We start from the raw sequence: 25,215 nt of genomic DNA, 5'->3' as shown, positions 1-25,215 counted from the left end.
GGGGTAGCTCCCCAACCCCCTGATTGGCCCTGCTCTGTGCGTGACGGGGTGGCACCGAAACCTCCCCATCGACCCTGCCTTGAGTGTGACAGGGGACGGTGCCCCAACCCCCCAATTGGCCCTACCCTGAGCGTGACTGAGGGTGGCATTGCAACCTCCCGATCTGCCCTGCTGTGTGCCTGATACAGGGGAGCTCCCCAACCTCTGATCGCCCTGCGGCTCTGTGTGTGACAGGGTGCGGTGCCCCAACCCCCTGATAGGCCCTGCTCTGTGTGTGAAAGGGTAGAGCCATAACCTCCCCATCGGCCCTGCCCTGAGTGTGAGAGTGGTGGCGTCCCAACCCCCTGATCAGCCCTGCTCTGTGGGTGATAGAGGGCAGCGCCCCAACCCCCTGATCTGCCCTGCTCTGTGTGTGACAGGGGGCGGTGCCCCAACTCCCCTATAGGCCCTACTCTGTGAGTGACAGGGGGGAGCTCCCCAACCCCCTGATCGACCCTGCTCTGTGCGTGACAGGGGGGAGCTCCCCAACCCTCTGATCGACCCTGCTCTGTGCGTGACAGGGTACGGAGCCCCAACCTCCCTGATGGGCCCTGCTCTGTGAGTGACAGGGGGTAGCTCCCCAACCCCCTGATTGGCCCTGCTCTGTGCGTGACGGGGTGGCACCGAAACCTCCCCATCGACCCTGCCTTGAGTGTGACAGGGGACGGTGCCCCAACCCCCCAATTGGCCCTACCCTGAGCGTGACTGAGGGTGGCATTGCAACCTCCCGATCTGCCCTGCTCTGTGCATGACAGGGACGGCGCCCCAACTCCCCAATCGGCCCTGCTCTGAGCCCGACCAGGGGCTGCACCTAGGGATTGGGCCTGCCCTCTGCCACCCAGGAGCAGGCCTAAGCCAGCAGGTCATTATCTCCCGAGGGGTCCCAGACTGCGAGAGGGCACAGGCCAGGCTGAGGGACCCCCCCTCCTCCCCGAGTGCACAAATTTTTGTGCACCGCGCCTCTAGTATATATATATAATACTGTAAGTATAAATTTATGCTGGTAACTCATGGAGGGGGTTATAGAAATTTAATTCATTATATGAGCTTGATTGTATAGTTTTGTTGTTTTTTTATCCTTCTAGGGATATGAGGATTGGCTGAGACACAGAGCTGACAATGAAGTCAACAAGAGAAATGTTTACATTATTGAAAATGCAAAGCGAGTTAGAAAAGAGAGTGAAAAGATCAAGGTATTAATTTTTGTTTATTCTTTATTATGGTAAAAAATACACCTTTTTTCTTTATGCTTCTTTATTATGATAAAAAATATACTTTTTAAAAATTCTTACCCAAGGACAAGGTTTCATTGGTTTTAGAGAGAGAGAGAGAGAAACATCCACTGGTTTCCTCCTGCACTCACCCCAACTGGAGTCTGACCGTGCAACCTAGGTATGTACTCTGACCAGGAACTGAACCACGGCCCTTCAGTGCATGGGACAACACTCCAGCCAGCTCAGTCACACTGGCCAGGGCTGCACACCATTTTTAAATGGACAATTGATTCAGTGGCATTTAGTGCATTCACAGTGTTGTGCAACCATTGACCCTGTCTAATTCCAGAACATTTTCATCACCCCAAAAGGAAACCCCCATAAGCCATTAAACAATCATGCTTCATTCCTCTCTCCCCCAGTCTCTGGCAACCACTAATCTTTCTATTTCTATGAATTTACCTATTCTAGATATTTCATATGAAAGGAATCATACACTGTGTGGCCTTTTGTGTCTGACTTCTCTTAATGTAATATTCCCGAGGTTCATTCATGTTGTAGTATGTATTAATACTTTATTAGTTTTTATAGCTGAATAACATTTTATTTTATGATTATACCAGTTTGTTTATTCATTAATTAATTGATGGAAGTTAGTTTTTTTTCCCATCTTTTGGCTATTATGAGTATTGTTGTTACAAACAGTTCATGTACAAGATTTTGTTTGAACACCTGTTTTCAATTCTTTTGGGTATATACGTAGGAGTAGAATTGCTAGGTGATACATTAATTCTATGTTTAAATTTTTCATGAATTACAAACTGTTTTCCACAGCAGTTTTTACCATTTTACATTCTACCAGCAATATATAAGATATTTTGTTGCCAACAGATTTTATTTTAATTAATAATTAACTTTACTTTTTAGAGCAGTCTTAGGTTCACAGCAAAACTGAGCAGAAACTACAGAGTTCACGTATACCCTGTTTCCCCACAGGTACAGCCTCCCTTGTTACCAATATCCCCCACGAGATTGGTACATTTGTTATGATCAATGAAACTACATTGACATATCATTATTATCCAAAGCTTATAGTTTACATTATTAGGGTTCGCTCTTGGTGTTTTACATTCTATGTACCTGAACAAATGTATAAATACATGTATCCACCATTATATTATCATACTGAATTGTTAAACTGTCCTGAACATCCTCTGTGCTCTGCCTATTCATCTCTCCCTCCCTTCCTTCAACCTGGAACCACCACTAATCTTTTTACTGTCTCCATAGTTTTGCCTTTACCATAATTTCATATAGTTAGAATCATACAGTATGTAGCCTTTTCATATTGGCTTCTTTCACTTAGTAATACGCATTTATGTTTCCTTCATGTCTTTTCATGGCTTGAGAGTTCATTTTTCTTTAGTGCTAAATAATACTTCATTGTCTATATGTAGTAGTTTATTTATCTATTCACTTACTAAAGGACATCTTGTTTGCTTCCAAGTTTTGGCAATTATGAATAAAGCTGCTATAAACATCTATGTGCAGGTTTTTGTGTACATAAGATTTTAGTTCATTTGGGTAAATATCAAGTGTGACTACTGGATTGTATATTAAGAGCTTGTTTAATCTTATAAGAAACTGCCAAACTATCTTGAAAGTGGCTATTCCATTTTGCATTCTCATTAGCAGTGAATGAGAATTCCTGTTTCTCCACATCAGCATTTGTTGTCAGTCTTGTGGATTTTGACAATTCTAAAAGGTGTGTAGTGGAATCTTACTTTTGTTTTAATTTTCAATTCTCTAATGACATATGTTGTTGAACATCTTTTCATATACTTACTTGTCATCTTAATATCGTCTTTGGTGAGGTAAGTTTTTAGGTGTTTTGTCCATTTTTAAATCAGATTGTTCATTTTCTTATTGGTGAGTTTTAACAATTTTTGTATATTTTGGATAGCAGGCCTTTATCAGATGTGCTTTTTACAAATATTTTATCCTAGTTTCAAGGTGTTATTTTTTAAATTTAAATTTTGTTATTACAATAAAGAACACATCAAATTTACCATTGTAACCATTTTAAGTGTACGGTTCAATAGTATTAAGTACATTCACATTGTAGAGAAACAAATCTCTAAAACCTTTTCATCCTGTAACACTAAAACTCTGTAACTACTAAACACTAATTCCTCCTTCCTCCATCCTTTGGTAAACACCTATTTTCTGTTTTTATGATTGACTACTTTAGGGAGATACTTCCTATAAGTGGGATCATACAATATTTGTCCTCTTGTGACTGGCTTATTTCACTTAAGCATAATGTCTTCAAGCTTCATCCATGTGGTAGCATATGACATGATTTTCTCCTTCTTAAGGCTACATAATATCTGATTGTATGCATATAGCACAGTTTATTAGTTCCTCTGTTGACGGACATTTGGGGTTGCTTCTACCTCTTGGTTATGAGAATAATACTATTATGAACACACATGTACAAATAACTCTTCAAGATCCTGTTTTAACAAGATATGGATGCAACCCACATGCCCATTGATGAGTGTATAAAAAAGTTGTGGCACACAATGAGATACCACCTCACACCTTCAGAATGGCCATCAACAATAAATCAACAAACAAGTGTTGGCGAAAATGTGGAGAAAAGGGAACTCTTATGCACTGTTGGTAGGAATGCAGGTTGGTGCACCCACTATAGAAACCAGTATGGAGGTTATTAAAAAACTTAAAAATGGAACTGCCTTGTGACCCAACAATTCCACTTTTGGGTACATATCTGAAGAAACCCAAAACACTAATTCAGAAGAATATATGGACCCCTATGTTCATTACAGTGTTATTTATATTAGTAAAGATATGGAACCAATCCAAGTGTCCATTAATAAGTGAGTAGATAAAGAAACGGTGGTACTTATATACAATGGAGTATTCCTCAGCTATAAAGAGAACAAAATCTTAACATTTGCGACAGCATGGATAGACCTAGAAGGTATTATGCTAAGTGAAATAAGTCAGTCAGTAAAAGACAAATACCATATGATTTCACTTGTACATGGAACCTAAAGAACTAACCATATGAATAGACAATATTAAAACAGACTCATAGACACAGAGAGCAGACTGGTGGATACCATAGGGAAGTTTGATTGGGGGACTGGGTAAAAGAGGTGAAGGGATTAAGAAGTACAAATTGGTAGTTACAAAATAGTCATGGGGATATAAAGTACAGCATAGGGAATATAGTCAATAAAACAGTGACAAATGTATGGTGCCAGGTGGGTACTGGAAATTTAGGGGGGAATGCTTTGTAAAGTATATGAGTGTCTATCCACTATGTTATATACCTGAAACCAATATAAAATAATATTGAAAGTAAACTGAAATAGAAAAATAAAAAATAAAAATGTTTTTCACAAAAGATTCTGCTTTGAATGGTTTAGGACTATCAAAAGTTATCACTGATGAATCATTTATTAAATACCTAGAATGTCTGGACATAAGTTCTCCATATCCCTAGTGATAGGTAAATTGTCTTACATCTTATAGTAATGATGGGACAAAGGTTACCACATAGGAGGGTTACCTGAGTTTGACATAGAATGTCTTTCTTTTACTCTTTTTTCCCCCTCCATTCTCTGCATCCCAGAGGGGATGACCCTGGGATGAACTAGAGTAGTTAGGATCTGAATTTTCTAAACCACTTGTAGAAACTCGGCAGTACTGTTCAGCATAAGAACCAAAGCATCCTAAATGTTTCATAAAATTAAATCTGTGGCTCACAGGACATGTAGTAAAAGTCTCCCATTCATCTTTCTTTCTCCTATTTCCTCTTTCTGATTTTGCTATTACCCCCATTCCCTTAGAAAGACCCCCGTATTCCATCTTTCCTTGACTAGACTTTATTACCTTAAGGCTTACTTCATCCCAGTATAATCTTAATTAAATAATTTGATGCTGTTGTGTGAAATGCTATTTGATTATTTGATTGAGCTTTTTCTGGAGTATTTGTATGTGTAAAGAGATGTTTATAAACCAAACATGTCTAAATGTTTAATTGTTGAGCAGGAGAGTGACTTGGTCCATATCCGCAGTGCAATGGGGATTCTTTGAAGGGTTTTAAAATAAGGGAGTGACTTGATCTTTAAAAAAAAAAGACAACTCTGGAGATTGGCAAAAGTGGAATCAGGGAAACCCGTTAGATGGCTACTGCAAAACATGGTAAGAGTTGATATTAGGGTGATGGTAGTAGAGATAATGATAATAAAGATAGTAGTTAACATTTATATATTACATAAATATACCAGGCATTCCCTTTTACTTTATATTAACTTATTTAATCCTTAATTCACAACAGTCCTATGAGGTAGGATATGTGTGTTTTTTTGGTATTATTATCTCCTCTTTAAAAGTGATGAAACTGAGGCAGAAGGATGTTAACAAACTTTTCCACAACTAGTGGACATCAGGATCTAGTGATATATTGGATGTAGGGAGTGAGACAGAAAAATAAAAAAAGAATAAAGATAGCCTTCTTGGTTTTGGCCTGAGCAACTGGATGAATTAAATAATACTATTGAACAAAATGGTGGTGCTATTAAATAAAATGGAGAAGAGCAGGTTTAGGGACAGAAAGAAGTGAAATTAAAAATTCCGTTTTGGCCATGTTAATGTTGAGATACCTGTTAGACATCTGGATGGAATTGTCAAGACTAGAGCTCAGAGATGTTTTAAGTGGAAATAGAAATTTTGATTTTATCAGCATGTAGATGGCATATGAAGCCATGAGACTGGATGAAATCACATAGCACATAGAGATCCCAGAAACAGAAATTGTAGAATTCAAATGTAAAAAAAAAATATTGTAAGGGACCCCTAACCGGTTTGGCTCAGTGGATAGAGCGTTGGCCTGCAGACTCAAGGGTCCCGGGTTCGATTCCGGTCAAGGGTATGTACCTTGGTTGCAGGCACATACCTAGTAGGGAGTGTGCAGGAGGCAGCTGATCGATCTTTCTCTCTCATTGATGTTTCTAACTCTCTATCCCTCACCCTTCTTCTCTGTAAAAAATCAACAAAATATATTAAAATAATATTGTAAGGGAAAGAATATGGATTTTGGCATTAGAAATATTGGAAGAGTTTCTTTAGATTTACTGATTATTTCCTTTGTTGTATCTAGTCTATTGATAAGCCCATTAAAGGACATCTTTTTTAAATTTTTTATTGGTTAAGTTATTACATATGTGTCCTTATCCCCACATTAACCCCCATCCCCCCCATAAAGGACATCTTTATAGTATCATGTTTTTCATTTCTAATTTCCCCGTTTGCTGTATTTTTTTTTTTTGTAGTTTCCATCTGTCTATCCAAGTTCTTCATCTGTACATATATGTTGTCTACCTTTTCCACTAGGTACTTTAAAGTCTTAATCATAGCTATTTTTACATCCCTGTTTCATAATTTCAAAATCCGAACATTTCTGGAGCTGGCCCTGTTGATTCTTTTATCTCTTCATGATAGGTCATTTTTGTCTTGTATTTTGTGTCTCATTTTTTAAAATTGAATTTTGGACATTGTATATAAAAAATGCTAAAGTCCTAGGTAGACAGTATTTATATTCTTTTTTTTTAATATATTTTATTGATTTTTTACAGAGAGGAAGGGAGAGCGATAGAGAGTTAGAAACATTGATCAGCTGCCTCCTGCACATCTCCTACTGGGGATATACCCGCAACCCAGGTACATGCCCTTGACCGGAATCGAACCTGGGACCTTTCAGTCTGCAGGCCGACGCTCTATCCACTGAGCCAAACCGGTTTCGGCGACAGTATTTATATTCTGAACAGAGCAGGCTTCTTCTGTCAGCCCATAGTGTTGGGAGTTGCGTCAATCTAGTCAGGAGTTGGGCTGGCTTTGGTTTTTGTTTGTAGCTATTGGTATTTCAGTACACCACTGGACTTCAAATTCCTGGAGTGCTGGATTGCCATTGCCTCGTGCTTTGTGGGGGGCCTAGGACTCCAAAGTGTTTTTCTCAGTACTCCTGTTCCACCCTCTGCAGGTGCTACATCCCTGAGATACAGTGGATGCTTCTCTGTCTGTCCTTTCTCCTCCCCCAGTGGTAGATTGCTGTTTCTTGTTATTCATTACAAGGCTTCTGTTTGGAACAGAATGATTTCTTGTATCTCATGCTCTACTCTCAGTGATAGGCAGGCCTGTTGTACCTTTACCTCAGGGTGGAACTTTCTCAATACTCCCACCCCACCTCCCATGGAAGCTGAACTTTGCCTTTTATCAATGCTAAGTCCTCGGTATAGTGAGTTTTCTATCCCATCCCCAACAGCAGATGGCTTTTGCTTCTATATCCTCTAGCAATGGTGACATTTTTCTGATATATGCCAAGGAGGGTTTCTTTCCTTTCTCCTAGACACAGATGGCTTTTACCTCAAATGAGAAAAGGGTCCACGATTCTGACATACGGTTAATCACAACCTGTATGCCTGTACCAGTGAGGAAGGTCTCTTTTAGGTCTCCCACCCTCTTGCTTTCTCATGAGTACCAAACAGATGCCTGTAGATCTCTTCTTTTCTATCAGGCTTGCAGAGATTCTAATGTATTAGCTCCTACCAAGCCTTTTAGAATTGGTTTAAAATCCAGTTGTTTTCTTCTTATGCAAGTTTTGTTGGCCATCTCTTCATCCTGTGCTTTGACAAATGTGAAAGAGTTGTCTCTCCTCAGAGGGACTTTTCATACTTTGAAATTCAGTTCACTTGGTTGCTTTGCAACCTCAGCTCTCTGATGAACTAAAAAAATTATGATTTTGAAGGTTTTCTAATATTTATGTTGAGGGATAGTGATGCTCTCTTCTGGCTTTGAACTTGCTAAATGTTACCAGAACTCCAGAGTTGATTGTCTAACTGGACCATGTTGTTCTCTTTCTTTAAATGTCTTTTCCCAGTTTCCCTTTGCCTTAAAGGTGAGCCCTAACCCACTAGCCTAGCCTGCTAGGACCTTTGAGATCTGGCCCATATCCATCTCGCCAAGCCTCAACTTGCACTTCAGATACAGGGACCGTGATAGTTAATATCTAAGCAAACCCGAAATGTTGTAGAAGAAATTCTCTATTTGTGGTTTTTATTTTTCAGTGCCTGAGAATCACCTTCAACCCTTTGAATGTTTCCTCCTTCTAACATGCTTTAGGGTTTCATTTATTTATTATTTTTGTTTATTTAAGCATCAACTGTGGTTTTATGTAAGCTACATAAGTTTATGTAATTGAAGAAGGATAGATCTAACAAATAAAATGCTATTTACAAATTAGTTCAATTATTGATGCTGTTGCTCTTGGAACTGATGAAGATTGGCAAAGAAAATAAAATTGTTCCCAAGTAGGTCTTAACATCCTCATCTTTATCTGCCAAATTGTGTAGGAAATAAGAGGCAGGTGTGCTAGTTATTGGTTCATTGTTTCACAACCACTGTGTCTTGGTTGTTGTTCCAGATATTGACTATCTCATAAGTGGGTCATCTTCTGCCACTAGCAGCCTCCACTCTTAATCTGAGGGTGCTGCATAAAAATCTTTTCTGTATGTGCCACGGTATGAAAAATGTTGGGAAGTGCTGGACTGATGATTTCCTTACACACACCAAAAAAAGTTGGGAAGAAAGTAGTTGCAGGGTATTAGTAATAATTATAATTAATACCTATCAGATGGTGACTGTATGCCGGGAGTTTGCAAAACACTACCTTTGTCCTCGTTTCATGCTCAGACCAGCCCTACAAGGTAGTTGCAATCATCTATGGCACTTACCCAAGGTCATATAGTTATAAAGTGGCAAAGCTGGGGCATAAAGTCAGGTTAGAAAATCCTACCTATTTAACCATTATGACTTATTCCCTACATTATTAAATTATCTGCAGTAGAAATGGTTCATTATTTCTTCTCTCATCTTTTTCTTCTATTTGAGCTTGGGGCATTTGCACAGGGGAAGTTGTTTTTCATTGCCATATTAATTGATTCTTCTAATAGCAGATGAATTGTTGGAAAATGACCTATTTGAATTTTTTTTAAATGTTATGGGGGAAAAAATAGGTGCCTATAATTAACTGAGGTTTTGTGAGCACTGAAGAAGGAATTAACACCCAACAATAATAGCTATTATCACACTGAATGGAAAACATATTAAAATATGTATGATGCAGAGTAGAAGTGTGATTGCCCAGGGTTCATGAAGTTCTCAAGTTGAGACATGTAGATTTTCTTGATTCATTCATGAAGCGCCAGAAATGTCTTATCAAACATCAGTGCCAGAAATGTCAGAGAGCAAACAGGTCCCTGGGTGCTGAAGTCATTCATTAGAGATTAAATTTCACTACTAGGGTAATCTGAAAGCATCACAAGTCCTCATGACCTTAAAGAGAATTCCGAATGTTCAGTAATATTCTTTTATCACCTCTCACGTGGTATAGAATGCTGAGATACTCTCTTAGCCCCAGGACAGGAGAGGTCTCTTGCTACTGTTTTGACTTTAGTTTGTAATATAATGAATGCTTTGTTTGGAATTAAGAATATTTATATTTGCTTTTTTCTCCATTCTAGGTCGGTGATGTAGTAGAAGTACAGGCAGATGAAACTTTTCCCTGTGATCTTATTCTTCTATCATCCTGTAGTAGTGATGGAACCTGTTATGTTACTACAGCCAGTCTTGATGGGGAATCCAATTGCAAGGTAATGAAGAGTAAACCTTGCTTATACATTTTAAGCTCAGAATAGTTCATCAATAAATACTCCTTCCCACTCCCCTAATCTTTTATCTTATTTTATCTTATTTGTGTACATTTTGTATTTGAAGACAGCTTTTATGTAGTTATCCTTGAACTTCTAAGAAAATTCTCAACTTTGGGGAAAGGGATGGTATTGGGTGAAGAAAATCCATGTCCCAAGTAAAAGCCACCATATTTATATATATATATATTATTGATTTCAGAGAGAGATAGAAACATCAATGATGAGAGAGAATCATTGATCGGCTGCCTCCTACATGCCCCACACTGGGGATCGAACCCACCATCCAGGCATGTGCCCTGACTGGGAATTGAACCATGACCTCCTGGATCATACGTTGATGCTCAACCACTAGGCCATGCCAGCCGGGCGCCACCACAAGCAGTTAGTAGTATATAAAAATATTGATATAACCCACTTAATATTTTATTGAGGCTTTTTAAAATGAGAGTAATCATAGGCTGAAAGTATCGGCACTAATAAAAGACAAACATGCAAATTGACCATTCCCTCACTACACCTTAAGCCACGCCCACCAACCAATCAAAGTGAGTATATGCAAATTAACCCATCCAAGATGGCGGCCGACATCCACGGAGCTAGAGCAAGCAGGAGACTTGGTTGCCCCAATGATGGAGGAAGCCAAGCTTCCCGCCTGCCGCAGCTGGCTCTAAGCTCCACTCAAGGCAACAAAATTTCAATTATAGAAGATAAATAAACCCCAGATACCTGCTTTCAGCCGGCTGTGGCCACGGACCTGGAGTGAGCAGGAGGCTTGGGTTGCCCCTGGCAATGGAGGAAGCCAAGCTCCCCGCCCGACCTGGCCGGCTCTGAGCTCCACTCAAGGCTACAAAGTTTCAATTATAGAAGGTAAATAAATCCCAGAATAAAAAAAAAGAAAAAAGGAGAGGCCGGGAGCTTCCGTCACCGGGGGGCTTGGCCAGCCTGAAAACGGCACTCAGCCCCTCACCCAGACTGGCCAGGCACCCCAGTGGGGACCCCCCACACTAAAGGGTGTGTGGCCAGCCTGAAAACAGCCATCAGCCCCTCACCCAGACTGGCCAGGCACCCCAGTGGGGACCCCCCACACTAAAGGGTGTGTGGCCAGCCTGAAAACAGCCATCAGCCCCTCACCCAGGCTGGCCAGGCACCCCAGCGGGACCCCCACCCTGATCCGGGACACCCTTCAGGGCAAACCAGCTGGCCCCAACCCATGCACCAGGCCTCTATCCTATATAATAAAAGGGTAATATGCAAATTGACACTAACAGCAGAATGACTGGGAATGACTGGTCACTATGACACACACTGACCACCAGGGGGCAGATGCTCAATGCAGGAGCTGTCCCCTGGTGGTCAGTGCACTCTCACAGGGGGAGCTCTGCTCAGCCACAAGCCAGGCTGATGGCTGCCAGCACAGCGGTGGTGGCGGGAGCCTCTCCCGCCTCCTCAGCAGCACTAAGGATGTCCAACTGCAGCTTAGGTTTGCTCCCTGCTGGCAAGTGGACATCCCCCGAGGGCTGCTGGGCTGCCAGAGGGATGTCTGACTGCCAGCTTGGGCCCGATCCTCCAGGGAGCGGGCCTAAGCCAGCAGGTGGACATCCTCTGAGGGGTCCCAGACTGCAAGAGGGCAGAGGCTGGGTTGAGGACCCCCCCCCCAGCCCAAGTGCACAAATTTTTGTGCACCGGGCCTCTAGTGTAACTATAAAAATAATATCAAGTACTCTCACCTTACAGTTTGATCTCTTTATTTAAAAAGTGATGAATATTTTCTTTAAAAATGTTTATTCCTGGCATATAGAAAATGTAATCTGGAATAATTTGATTGCTTTTAAAACAATGCCTTAGGGCAGTGATGGCGAACCTATGACACTCGAACTCATTTTTTTGGTTGATTTTTCTTTGTTAAATGGTATTTAAATATATAAAATACATATCAAAAATATAAATCTTTGTTTTACTATGGTTGCAAATATCAAAAAATTTCTATATGTGACATGGCACCAGAGTTAAGTTAGGGTTTTTCAAAATGCTGACACGCTGAGCTCAAAAAGTTCGCCATCACTGCCTTAGAGTGTAATTTGGCAAATACTTGCTTTATTGCAACTAGGAAGAATTATAAATCTGTTAAAGTAAATTTGCTCAAACTGTTGATAAATTACTTCCCTGGTACTTTCTGACACAGCCAGTTCTTGGCCACTGTCCAGAATTCTATAAGGCATGAAGATATATCTTCTTTATGCTACCTTTAAGGAAGGATATGTGCTCACCTCTGTGTGTATCCTTGAGGGCTTTTCTCTGCTTGTTTATTCCATCTGGAGTTGAGGACCAGGACTCAGTATGTGAAAAAGGAACTTAAATGCCTTAGATGACTATGTTCTGTGCTTTAGGGCAGCAGTCACCAACCTTTTGGACCTAACGGACCGCCAGTGGTCCACGGACCACTGGTTGGCGACTGCTCCTTTAGGGTATGGTGATAAACTAGTCCAATTTAAACTGTTCAAAAACAAAGTTATATTTGAGGGAATGTCAAGGTAAAAATGAAGACATCTACCTAAAGATTCCCTAATAAGGGAAAAAGTTGTTAAGTTGATCCAATCAAAACATGGGTTTTCACCCTGGCCATTGTGGCTCAGTATCATTCCATGTACCAAAAGGTCACTGGTTCAATTCCTGGCCCAGGTTGCAGGCTCGATTCCCAGTAGGGTAGGCAGGAGGCAGCCAATCAATATTTCTCTCTCTCTCTCTCTCTCTCTCTCTCTCTCTCTCTCTCTCTCCCCCCCCCCTTTCCTCTCTCTATAAAAGTAAACAATAAAAATATATTTAAAAATAAGTTAGTTAAATAAAAGTACATAGGTTTTTCAAAGTCAGGAGATAGTTTAAATCTAGCTCAGGTAATTCCGTATTGTTTCCCAAAGACCATGCAACAGTTTTCTTTCTGGGTAAGTAGTACAGTCTTGAGTCTGTGTCAGTCTTTATTTGATGATTTATAAATGGGCCCTAGCTGGTTTGTCTCAGTGGATAGAGTGTTGGCCTGCTAAATGAAGGGTCCTGGGTTTGATTCTGGTCAAGGGCATATGCCAGGGTTGCAGGCTCAATCCCCGGTACGGGGCATGCCGGAAGCAGCTAATCAATGGTTCTCTCTTATCATTGATGTTTCTATCTCTCCCTCTCTGAAATCAATAAAAATATATTTTTCAAAAATAAAATAAATGGGTTCGCTGGAGCCTGCCTTGAGTTCTGGGTAAATCAAGCATATAATATACACTAGTAGAATATTCTGTCTAACTCAAGCAAGACACATCATCTCCCTGCTACTCATATGAAATGTAGCCACTTTGAGCATTTTCAAGGTCATTAATTATACTATTTGTGTAATAGAACTATGAATGATTTTTTTCTTTCTGTTGGCAAGATGTTAGCAGTCTTATGACCAAAAGGGCTATGTTCAATTCATATGTGTATATTTACATCACTATACACTATGGTGAGCAAAATAATAGGTCTCAGTAAAAGCAAATGCATTATATTTTATAGGATTTTCAGTTAATTATATGCATGCTGCAAATGAAATTCTCTGTGCTGTCAATATCAAGAAAAGCTTTTTTTTTTTTCATTAACTTTGGAATCCCCTTGCAGTAGGGATAGCTTAGTGATTATTTGTAATATCCTTGAATAATTTTCTTTACTTGTAAATGTGCATCAATATTTGCATTATTCTGCCAAAGCCTCTTACTAAAACATATTGCATTTCTGGAATCAGGTGGGTGTATGATTACAAAAAGAAACACTTTTGTTTTTGCCTTTTATTCTGCTTTCATCTAGACACATTATGCAGTACGTGATACCATTGCACTATGTACAGCTGAATCCATTGATACCCTCCGAGCAGCGATTGAATGTGAACAGCCACAACCTGACCTCTACAAGTAAACATCACCTGGTTTCATTTTACTACTGTCTGTTGGCTCTGCCTATCTTTACCACCAGTATGGCAAAAAAACATCCACCACTTACCAGCCTCCTTTCATTTGTGTTTTTATGAGCTGTTCCTTCCTTCTGGCATGGAAATAAATCATATCAGCCTTGTTCACTACCAGCCTAAGATAAAATATATGGGCCCAGGCATCTCACTTGTGATTTTTCTTTTATTCTTGTTATTTGTAAACATGGAAGTCCATCAAATTTTAAGATGATGTTATCCCGTAAGGCCGATCTACCAAACTTACTCATTAACCAGAATTAACTAAAACAAAAATAAAACACTTCATTTGTTTTCCAGTATCAAAGAGAGAAGAGGGTATGGAGCCATGCATTTAGTAGGCATTCTATCATTAGAACTGCATATTGTGAACAGGCTGTATTTTGTCCACAGTAAACAGATAAGTGGAGGAAGTAATAAAATGGTGTAATGTCCTCTATTTTACTATGCTTAGGTTTTCTGGAGTAGTTTTGCTGATTAACAGTGAGATGTCAGAAATTTGGAATTTGATTTTTAAGATTGGTCAGTTTGGCTTATTAGAGCATGGTGACAATGAGGGTAGAGTAACAGGTTTTATCCCCAAGCCAGTCAATTAATTTCATTCTATTACAGATGGCATCCATTACCTATTCCAGCCATCTAGTTAATGAGTTCTGTTGGTCATAATGGGTCAGATGTTTGGGTGTGGCTTAAACTAACACCCGGTAGTAGAAAAACAAAGTAGCCATCCTACTACAAGAGCAATGCCTCTCGCTCCTTCCCACCAGTTCTTCTTTCCTCTTTCCCTTGTTCTGTATCCATGCTGATATTAAGAACTAGGTCCACAAAGCAAAATAGCTGTTCTCTGCCTTAGCTCACAGTTTGCAAAGGAGATAAAACAGCAAATCTAGGCTTATAGTACAGTGAGATAATAGAGATGAATAAAAGGCCCATGGAATCAGAGAAAAGGGAGTGACTAATTCTGCTTGAGGTAAAGAATAATATACATCCTTGCATATTTATAGGGCAACTCCTACAATTTTCAATTACCTTAAATATGAAGGAGAATTTTAGATCAGGGAAGGTTATTGCTAATTCTCTAGACTAGATTGAGTGCCTTTGATATGTGACTCCAGAATACCTTGTACTTTCACTACCCTAGTGGTAATTTACTTGTATTGTAATTGCCTGTTTATTTGTCTATCTTAAGGTAAGTAATGTTTTTCTTACTTATTAGTATATCTCCAGCACCTTGCTTAGTATTTGTACAATTAATATGATGAATGAACTATCAGAGATTCATATTTTGGAACACAGTAATAATACGTTTCATTTTTTCTGAAAAAAATTTGCAAATTATAAAATATTCACACTTGTTAAGAAGGAGTTAGGCCTTTTTACCCCATTTTTTCAGAAATGCAGATTAACATGTACCTAGCCATATTAAGTGATTGGATCAAGCTCAGTAATGAAATCAGCTTCAAAACAATTTGGAAATTTCCAAGATGGTAATCAAGTGTTTACTGTCTCAAAGGGTTACCAGGCCAGCAGTATCAGCATCACCTGAGAAATAGTTGAAAATGTAAATTATCACCTGAATCATAAACTTGGGGATGGGTCCCAAAAATTTGTAATTTAATAAGCCCTCCAATGATTCTAATGCATGCTAAAGTGAAAGAACTACTGAAATAAATAATGGTTTTGAAAGTTGTGTTAACACCAGAAATCTTTCTTCACATGAATCTATAATAGAAGCCAATTATTTATAGAAAGTATAAATAAGACTGGTGTTATGTGTATGTACAATGCCAAGAATATCTTTTTTTTTTAAATATATTTTATTGATTTTTTACAGAGAGGAAGGGAGAGAGATAGAGAGTTAGAAACATCGATGAGAGAGAAACATCGATCAGCTGCCTCCTGCACATCTCCCACGGGGATATGCCCGCAACCCAGGTACATGCCCTTGACCGGAATCGAACCTGGGACCCTTCAGTCCGCAGGCCGACGCTCTATCCACTGAGCCAAACCGGTTTCAGCGCCAAGAATATCTTGAAAACCAATTTAGTATATTTGTTTACATTCTTATAATAATATTATTTTAAGAATTAGATTAAAATGTTACCTTATTGTTATTTCATATTTTTTCAGAAATATAGTAGACATTCATAGTTCAAAGTCTCTTCTCTTTTGCATTATTTGTATTTTGATCCATTTCCAATTTTTGTGGTATATAGATTTACCTATATGTAGAAAACTCATTTGCTATTATCTTCTTTTGCAGGTTTGTTGGGCGAATCAGTATCTATCGTAATACTCTCGAGGCTGTTGCGAGGTTAGTTTGCTATTCCTTTAAACTGTCCTTTGAGGGGGGTATTAAAATAGCCAAATTTTTTTTTTTTTTATAAAAAGAGGTTGAAGGTGAATAAATCTGGAGTAACTACCCAGTATCCCACTAATTGGTCTTAAGTAACCAACCTTGTAATTGGTAGGAGCTCTTATGTTGTAGGGTCTTTGAGTTGTGTGTGTCCTGGGCAGAGGGATAGTATTGGAAATGATGCTGAAGGTTTCCAGAATTGCAGAGCTCCAGACACTTTGATAGTCCCAAATCTCTTCTAGACACTATATTTATTGTCATAGGTTGTTCAGTGGCAGACCGTATTGGAACTATACCTGGAGAACAGTGAGTGGTTTAAGGGAGAGTCATTGAGGGTATGGGCAGTGGATAAAAGCTGGGAGAATTACCTGGAATGCTAATCATTTTTAATGCAGCAATTCATATACAAAAGGTTTTTTTCCCCCTCTATCATTTAGTACCTCAACTTTTCTATTTGGCCTTTATACCATACTCAAAAGGAAGTAAAAGAAATGCCCAGTTGCCCAATGATCCCCCCAAAGATGGGTTTACTCTCCTCTCTATAAATATGTCAGTGTGTCTTTCCCACCTTGGTGTTTTATCTGTTACATTCTCTTTCTGTCTGCTGCTTTGTCCTGTTCACGTCTTTCTATGACTCATAATCCTTTTATCTCTCTGTGCATCTCTTTACCTCTGTGTGTTGCTGGCTACTCCTGTACTGTGCTTTTAACTGTGTTGTGCCCTGGAGTAACTTTAGAGGGAAGGGTCTTTCAGGTTGTCCTGGGGAGTAAGCATGTGATATAATTAGACATATATTCTGAACCCAGGACATAGACGTATGGGCGAAATATGTTCCCAAAGTTGATGGTGCTATTTATTGGACTGTTGGATAAGCCGTGTTCATTTTTTTTTTAGGTCTTTGGGACCTGAAAATCTCTTGTTGAAAGGAGCTACACTGAAAAATACCGAGAAGATATATGGTGAGCAATTTTTAAGACATACCTACCAGAAATATGCTTTATAAGCCTGTGCATAAATAGTGCGTGTTAAATTTTAACAGCAAATAACTGCCATTTAGTCTAAGCCTACTTTTAGGTGTTGGGAATTTATAAGATGGTAAACTACCTTGAAATATGATAAATAAATTATATATGATTAAAATTGTGCTATCAAGGATATAGCAACTGGTGAATAGAAGAGGGTTTAAAATTCCTGCTTTTATAGGATGAAAAAAATTGATAGTTCCAGTTGGATGAGGAGTTAGTTGTAACTTAGTTTTCATTTTATTCTGTTATTCCTTAGGAGTTGCTGTTTACACTGGGATGGAAACCAAAATGGCTTTGAACTACCAAGGGAAATCTCAAAAACGTTCTGCTGTTGAAAAGTTAGTATGCACTGTAGTTTCTTTAGTTGTTATTGAACTGAAGTAGTTACTTCTCAGCAATTACATTAAGAACCATAGTGAAAAAACAACATCAGTTATAATTGCAGCTACCATTTTGAGTACTTTTTATGTTCCAGAAACTGTGCTTAATGATTTGTATTTCTGATTTGGTGTAATCCTCTAAGCAGCTGTATGGAGTAATTCCCATTATCCTGTTCACTTTACAGATGCAGAAATCATCTCAGAGATAGGTGACTTACCTAAGCTCACATAGAAATTCAAGGCAGATTTTGGTTGAAATATAAATTTATTCCCTTTGCTTCTAGATAATGGTTTGGGGTCCTATAGTTGCTATATGTAAGGAGGTTCTACAACATAGATCATAGTCTCCAGGCAAATGTTGAAGTGGTACCTGGTAGACCTTCAAGCCGTCTGCCACTGGCATGGACCTAGCTATTGTTGGCATGGATATCAAGTACATCAGTGGCATCCTCTTCATAGCTGTACTTTCTGACTAAAAGAGTCGCACTAAGCTTGAGGATTGTACACTTGCTTTCCTACCCTCTACTCCAAGTCTGTAGGATTAAGGAAAACAGATACAACCTACTCCTTCTATAAGGTAATGGTGTGTTTGCACCATTACCAATGAATAGGTGATGGTGTGTTTGCGTGTGTGTGTCCTGTCACGTTATAGGATCCTTATTAAATATGTGTTAAGCTAGTCAACCATTGCACTTTGGGGAGGATTGGTGATAAACAAACAGGTCAGGACTGGCTTTTCCATTTTACCACTTGAGAGTGATAATCATACATATAGGCTTGTGCTGTGGTAACACATCATACTCAGAAGAAGCTTTAGAAGACTGGATGATTTAAGTTGATATCTTAAGTAATTAGATGGTTTTTCAATCCATGTCTTATTTTTCAGGTCCATTAATCTCTTCTTGATTGTGTATTTATTTATCTTACTGACCAAAGCTGCAGTATGCACTATTCTAAAGTATATTTGGCAAAATACCCCATATAATGATGAACCTTGGTATAACCAAAAGACCCAGAAAGAGCGGGATACTTTGAAGGTACTTTGTTTTATGTTTAAAATTTTAACTAGCACCTTGTTATCACACCACCCTTGATTCAAATGCTGCTCAAATTAATGGTTTTGTTGGTTTCTGGGTTTCCTCTTGGTTGTATGGTAACCCTAAGCCATTATGTGGTTTAAAAGTTTTAGAATTTTATTTTATTTTGATTTGGGTATCTGTGCTTGTTTTAGCTCTTTACTTCAGAGTTTTGAACAATTGGGCAAGAAGCTGGCATATAAATACAGTATGAGCTTGTGATATATCATGGAAGGAGCAAAATAAATGCCTACATAGAAACTTTGCTTCTATATTACTAGCTTGGGGTAGGAGGAGCACACAACATAAGGAAGTGAAGAAGTACTAGTATGTAATCAAAAGGTACATTCACTGAAGAATAATGACAAAATTAAGGGTGTTTTCACATACTGTGATAATAAGTTTGACCAATGATATAGTGTCTTTGGGAAGTTGTTTCAGTGTAGCAAGACAGGCTTTCAGCATCAAAATAAAAAGAAACTTAACTAGTTCTTTATATTACACTTGTTTAATGGAAGTACATTTAATTAGCGTAAACTTTTTTTTGTTGTTTTAGGTTTTGAAAATGTTCACCGACTTTCTATCATTTATGGTTCTGTTCAACTTTATCATTCCTGTCTCCATGTATGTCACAGTAGAAATGCAGAAATTCTTGGGCTCCTTCTTTATTTCATGGGATAAGGACTTTTATGATGAAGAAATTAATGAAGGAGCCCTGGTTAACACATCAGACCTTAATGAAGAACTTGGTCAGGTTAGAACTTATTTTTACTTAAAATAAATTAATATAGTTAAAATATATTTTCTTGTAGTCTGGATTACCAATGTATGTGACCATATCGTGTTTGGGAATGTGAATCAAAACAAAAAATGTATACAGACATACCTTGAAGGCAAGCAATGTTTCCATAGCTATAGCATCAGTTATTTTGCTGGCATTTTGGAGAAAGATCCCAATATGTATTGAATTTAAATGTTACAGAAATTCTCTTTAAAACTTGATGTTGTTAGATTATGGGTTATTGCTTTGGAACAGGAAACATGTCTTCATCACCATCTATAACTATTTGGGGATAGAATATGGGATAGCAAATAAAACTATTTTGTAAATGTGTTTTGTTCCATAAGCTAGATTGACCAGAATTGTCTTGTTGGCATTTTCTTAGAATATTTCTGGTCAAATGGATATAGACCAGAAAGCAGTTGTTTATTCCAGTTCAAAATTTTGAATGAAGGGAAAATGTGAGGGTATGCACTCCTCAAAATGTTTTTTGCTCTATATACCAATGTAGCCCAAGCTTTCACCTTGTTTCTAACCCAAGAACATTTGTTTTCCAATGCAATGCAATCTAGCTGTAATTCTTCAAGTGATGACTTCCTAGGTGCTTTTTAAATCAGTATTGAGAGAGTTTTTCCCTTTGTCTGAATTTACTGTGTGATGTGTAATTTTCACAAGCTGAGGAAATTTTTTGGCTTCATTTAATTCTCATATTTATAATGTCAGGGATGTGGAAATGTCATTTCTGTGACTGAGATACAAATTCAATGGAACTGTGTCGGTGAAACAGGGCCTCAAACTTGTTTTGAATGGTGCTAATTTGCATCTACACCTCTAAACTGTCTTACTGAATTTAGTACTCCTCCACCCATCCCCCATCTCTTATTTCTGTTGTTTATACAACCTTTACCTAAATCAAAGTACCCTCTTGACATCTACAATCACAAGGGTGAAAGAACTCTCCAGATTTTGTTGAAACCTGACTTTGGGACTCCAGGATCCCAAACCATGGAATCAGCATCCCACAGTGATACTTAGTCACCAAGGATACAACAAGAAATAAATGAATGAATACTTTTCCCTTCGATATTGTTCCCAGAAGATTTCTCTCTTTTTTTTGAGTTTAATGTTTTTTATTCAAGGGAAAACAATCCATGGATTGGGCACGTACAGTGCCTCCCAAGCAGTGGGGCCCTCTGCCAGAGGGATTTGGGGCGAGTTTCTAGAGCTTTAGGATTGGCTAGAAGGGCGGGGATTTCCTTCTAAGGCTAGCAAATCATGTTTTCCAAGGTGAGGTGAGCTCACTCATGCTGAGTTGGAGGATGATCAGTGGTCTCTGTTCGCTTTCCTTCCAGGTGTTCCCTTTACATGCAGGCTGACTTAGGTTTAGATTTGTGACCTGGGCTGGGCCCCTGAGGTGACATCCAATATATGGGTCCCAATATGCAAATCGACTTTATCAGAAGCAAAGAAAGACCCTTTCTTAGCTACACAGCCATGCTTTCAGAGTGACTCAACAGTCACCCAGTCACCCTAACTCTTACCTTCCTCAGAGGCATTCATCCGGTGCTCCCCCACTCCCCCCCACCCCTGCCTCGTTCTGTGGCTTTGGCTCTTTTTCAATATTTTCCTTTTATTTCCTGACGCAGCCTGAGAGAGGCATTCTTATTGGGCCAGGTCCAGGCCATGTAGCAATCCCTCTCACTAAGTCACCTCCAGAGGGCGCTGCCTGTGTAGAGATTTGTGATTCCCAAAGAGGAGAGGAGCATCAGCGAGACCTCCTGCACAGACCGCAGCCAGAGTCACCTGCTGACATTATCTTTTTAGTTACTCAGCCTGGACAATGCGCACCCAGGCTTTAGAACAGGTGCAAAACCTACAAGATTACCTCCACTGTAAAAGCTCCCCCCGCATCCCCAGGCGGAATTAGCAGCTGGCTCCGTTGTGGTCTTGTGTTTTCACAATTTCTGGACTAGTTGCATTTTGTAGTAATATAGTTAAAACCACTGGGAGCAGGGGACAAGGGGATAGAAACGTCTCTGGTAGGCAAAATGCGCTCAGACTGAAGGTTCCTAGAAGGTGCCTCTCTTTTTTTTATTGCTTAAAATATACAATGAGTAGTACATTTGTCTCCTTCCCCCCGCCCCCACCTTCCCCCAGCCTCCCCTACCCCCCAGTGTCTTGCGTCCATTGGTTATGCTTATATGCATGCATACAAATCCTTCAGTTGATCTCTTACCCCCCCCAACCCTCCCCAGCCTTCCTACTGTAGTTTGACAGTCTGTTTAATGCTGCTCTGCCTCTGTATCTATTTTTGTTCATCAGTTTATAATGGTCTTTATTATCCATAAATGAGTGAGATTATGCGGTATTTTTCTTTCACTGACTGGCTTATTTCACTTACCATAATGCTCTCCAGTTCCATCCATGCTGTTGCAAATGGTAAGAATTCCTTCTTTTTACAGCAGCATAATATTCCATTGTGTATATGAACCACAGTTTTCTAATCCATTCATCCGATGATGGGCACTTACGTTGTTTACAAATCTTAGCTATGGTAAATTGTGCTGCTATGAACATAGGGATGCATATATCCTTTCTGATTGGTGTTTCTGGTTTCTTGGGATATATTCCTAGAAGTGGGATCACTGGGTCAAACGGGAGCTCCATTTTTAACTTTTTGAGGAAACTCCATACTGTCTTCCATAGTGGCTGCACCAGTCTCCATTCCCACCAGCAGTGCACGAGTATTCCTTTTTCTCCACATCCTCTCTAGCACTTATCATTTTTTGATTTGTTGATGATAGCCATTCTGACAGGTGTGAGATGGTACCTCATTGTTGTTTTGATTTGCATCTCTCGGATGATTCGTGACTTGGAACATGATTTCATATGTCTCTTGGCTTTCTGAATGTCCTCTTTTGAAAAGTGTCTATTTAGGTCCTTTGCCCATTTTTTTTTATTTTTTTATTGCTTAAAATATTACAAAGGGTATTACATATGTGTCCATTTTATCCCCCCGCCCTAGACAGTCCCCTAGCCTCCCCTATCCCCCAGTGTCTTATGTCCATTGCTTATGCTTATATGCATGTATACAAGTCCTTTAGTTGATCTCTTACCCCCCTACCTCCTGCCCCCCAACCCTCCCCGGCGTTCCCGCTGAAGTTTGACAATGTTTGAGGCAGCTCTGCCTCTGTATCTATTACTGCTCAAAAGTTTATAATGGTCTCTATTATCCATGAATGAGTGAGATCATGTGGTATTTTTCCTTCATTGACTGGCTTATTTCACTTAGCATAATGCTCTCCAGTTCCATCCATGATGTTGCAAATGGTAAGAGTTCCTTCCTTTTTAGAGCAGCATAGTATTCCATCGTGTAGATGTACCACAGTTTTCTAATCCATTCATCTACTGATGGGCACTTAGGCTGTTTCCAGATCTTAGCTATGGTGAATTGTGCTGCTATGAACATAGGGGTGCATATATCCTTTCTGATTGGTGTTTCTGGTTTCTTGGGATATATTCCAAGAAGTGGGATCACAGGGTCAAATGGGAGTTCCATTTTCAGTTTTTTAAGGAAACTCCATACTGTCTTCCATAGTGGCTGCACCAGTCTGCATTCCCACCAGCAGTGCACAAGTGTTCCTTTTTCTCCACATCCTCTCCAGCACTTGTCGTTTGTTGATTTGTTGGTGATATCCAGTCTGACAGGTGTGAGATGGTACCTCATTGTTGTTTTGATTTGTATCTCTCGGATGATTAGTGACTTTGAGCATGTTTTCATATGTCTCTTGGCTTTCTGAAAGTCCTCTTTTGAAAGGTGTCTATTTAGGTCCTTTGCCCATTTTTTGATTGGATTGTTTATCTTCCTTTTGTTAAATTGTATGAGTTCCCTATAAATTTTGGAGATTAGCCCCTTATCAGATATGACATTGGCAAATATGTTTTCCCACACAGTGGGTTTTCTCGTTGTTTTGTTGATGGTTTCTTTTGCTGTGCAGAAGCTTTTTATTTTGATGTAGTCCCATTTGTTCATTTTCTCTTTAGTTTCAAGTGCCCTAGGAGCTGTATCAGTGAAGAAATTGCTTCGGCGTATGTCTGAGATTTTGTTGCCTTTGGATTCTTCTAGAATTTTTATGGTTTCCTGTCATACATTTAAGTCCTTTATCCATTTTGAGTTTATTTTTGTGTATGGTGTAAGTTGGTGGTCTAGTTTCATTTTCTTGCATATATCCGTCCAATTTTCCCAACACCATTTATTGAAGAGACTATCTTGGCTCCATTGTATGTTCTTGCCTCCTTTGTCAAATATTAATTGAGCATATTGGTTCGGGCCGATTTCTGGGCTCTCTACTCTATTCCATTGATCTATATGCCTATTCTTGTGCCAGTACCAGGCAGTTTTGAGAACAGTGGCTTTGTAATACAACTTGATATCTGGTATTGAGATCCCACCTACTTTGTTCTTTTTCAGTATTGCTGCAGCTATTCGGGGTCTTTTTTTATTCCAGATGAATTTTTGGAGAGTTTGTTCTAGATCTCTGAAGTATGCTGTTGGTATTTTAATGGGAAGTGCGTTGAATTTATAGATTGCTTTGGGTAGTATGGACATTTTAATGATGTTGATTCTACCAATCCATGAACACGGTATGTTCTTCCATCTGTTTATGTCTTCCTCTATATCTTTTTTCAACGTCCTGTAGTTTTCTGAGTAGAGGTCTTTTACCTCTTTAGTTAAGTTTATTCCTAGGTAGCTTAATTTTTTTGGTGTGATGGTAAACGGGGTTGTTTTTATAATCTCTCTTTCTGAAAGTTCACTATTGGTGTATAGAAATGCCTCAGATTTCTTGGGGTTAATTTTGTATCCTGATACATTGCCAAATTCATGTATTAAGTCTAGTAGCTTTTTGATGGAGTCTCTAGGGTTTTGTATGTATAATATCATGTCGTCTGCAAATAAGGACAGTTTTACTTCCTCTTTTCCAATTTGGATGCCTTTTATTTCTTCTTCTTGCCGAATTGCAATGGCTAACACTTCCAGTACTATGTTGAACAGGAGTGGTGAGAGGGGGCATCCCTGTCTTGTTCCTCTTCTTAGGGGAAATGGTGTTAGTTTTTGTCCATTGAGTATGATGTTGGCTGTGGGCCTGTCATATATGGCTTTTATTATGTTGAGGTATGATCCTTCTACTCCCACCTTGCTGAGAGTTTTTATCAAAAAAGGGTGTTGAATTTTGTCAAATGCTTTTTCTGCAGCAATTGATATGACCATGTGGTTTTTTTCTTTCAATTTGTTTATGTGATGTATCACGTTTATTGATTTGCGGATATTGTACCATCCTTGCCTCCCTGGGATAAATCCTCCTTGGTCATGGTGTATGATCTTTCTGATGTACTCCTGGATCCGATTTGCTAAGATTTTGTTGAGGATTTTGGCATCTATGTTCATGAGGGATATTGGCCTGTAATTCTCTTTCATTGTGTTGTCTTTACCTGGTTTTGGTATTAGGGTGATGCTGGCTTCATAGAATGAGCTTGGAAGTCTTCCTTCCTTTTGGATTTTTTGT

At 39.2% G+C, this 25,215-nt stretch overlaps 1 protein-coding gene across 1 annotated transcript in view; it reads left to right on the top strand.

Annotated features, from left to right (window-relative positions):
- ATP11C (ATPase phospholipid transporting 11C (ATP11C blood group)) overlaps window positions 1-25,215 on the top strand; it is a 105,355-nt gene that overhangs the window by 7,659 nt on the left and 72,481 nt on the right. The window contains exons 3-10 of the mRNA XM_081115044.1: window positions 1,125-1,232; window positions 9,866-9,994; window positions 13,877-13,980; window positions 16,297-16,347; window positions 17,284-17,348; window positions 17,671-17,752; window positions 18,681-18,831; window positions 19,427-19,624. Coding sequence (XP_080971170.1) covers window positions 1,125-1,232; window positions 9,866-9,994; window positions 13,877-13,980; window positions 16,297-16,347; window positions 17,284-17,348; window positions 17,671-17,752; window positions 18,681-18,831; window positions 19,427-19,624 — 888 coding nt within the window. The remainder of the gene's footprint in view (window positions 1-1,124; window positions 1,233-9,865; window positions 9,995-13,876; window positions 13,981-16,296; window positions 16,348-17,283; window positions 17,349-17,670; window positions 17,753-18,680; window positions 18,832-19,426; window positions 19,625-25,215) is intronic.

This window comes from Myotis nattereri, assembly GCF_964212035.1.
Source record: "Myotis nattereri genome assembly, chromosome: X".
NCBI classification, from domain to species: domain Eukaryota; kingdom Metazoa; phylum Chordata; class Mammalia; order Chiroptera; family Vespertilionidae; genus Myotis; species Myotis nattereri.
This window is presented reverse-complemented; position numbering and strand designations above follow the sequence as displayed.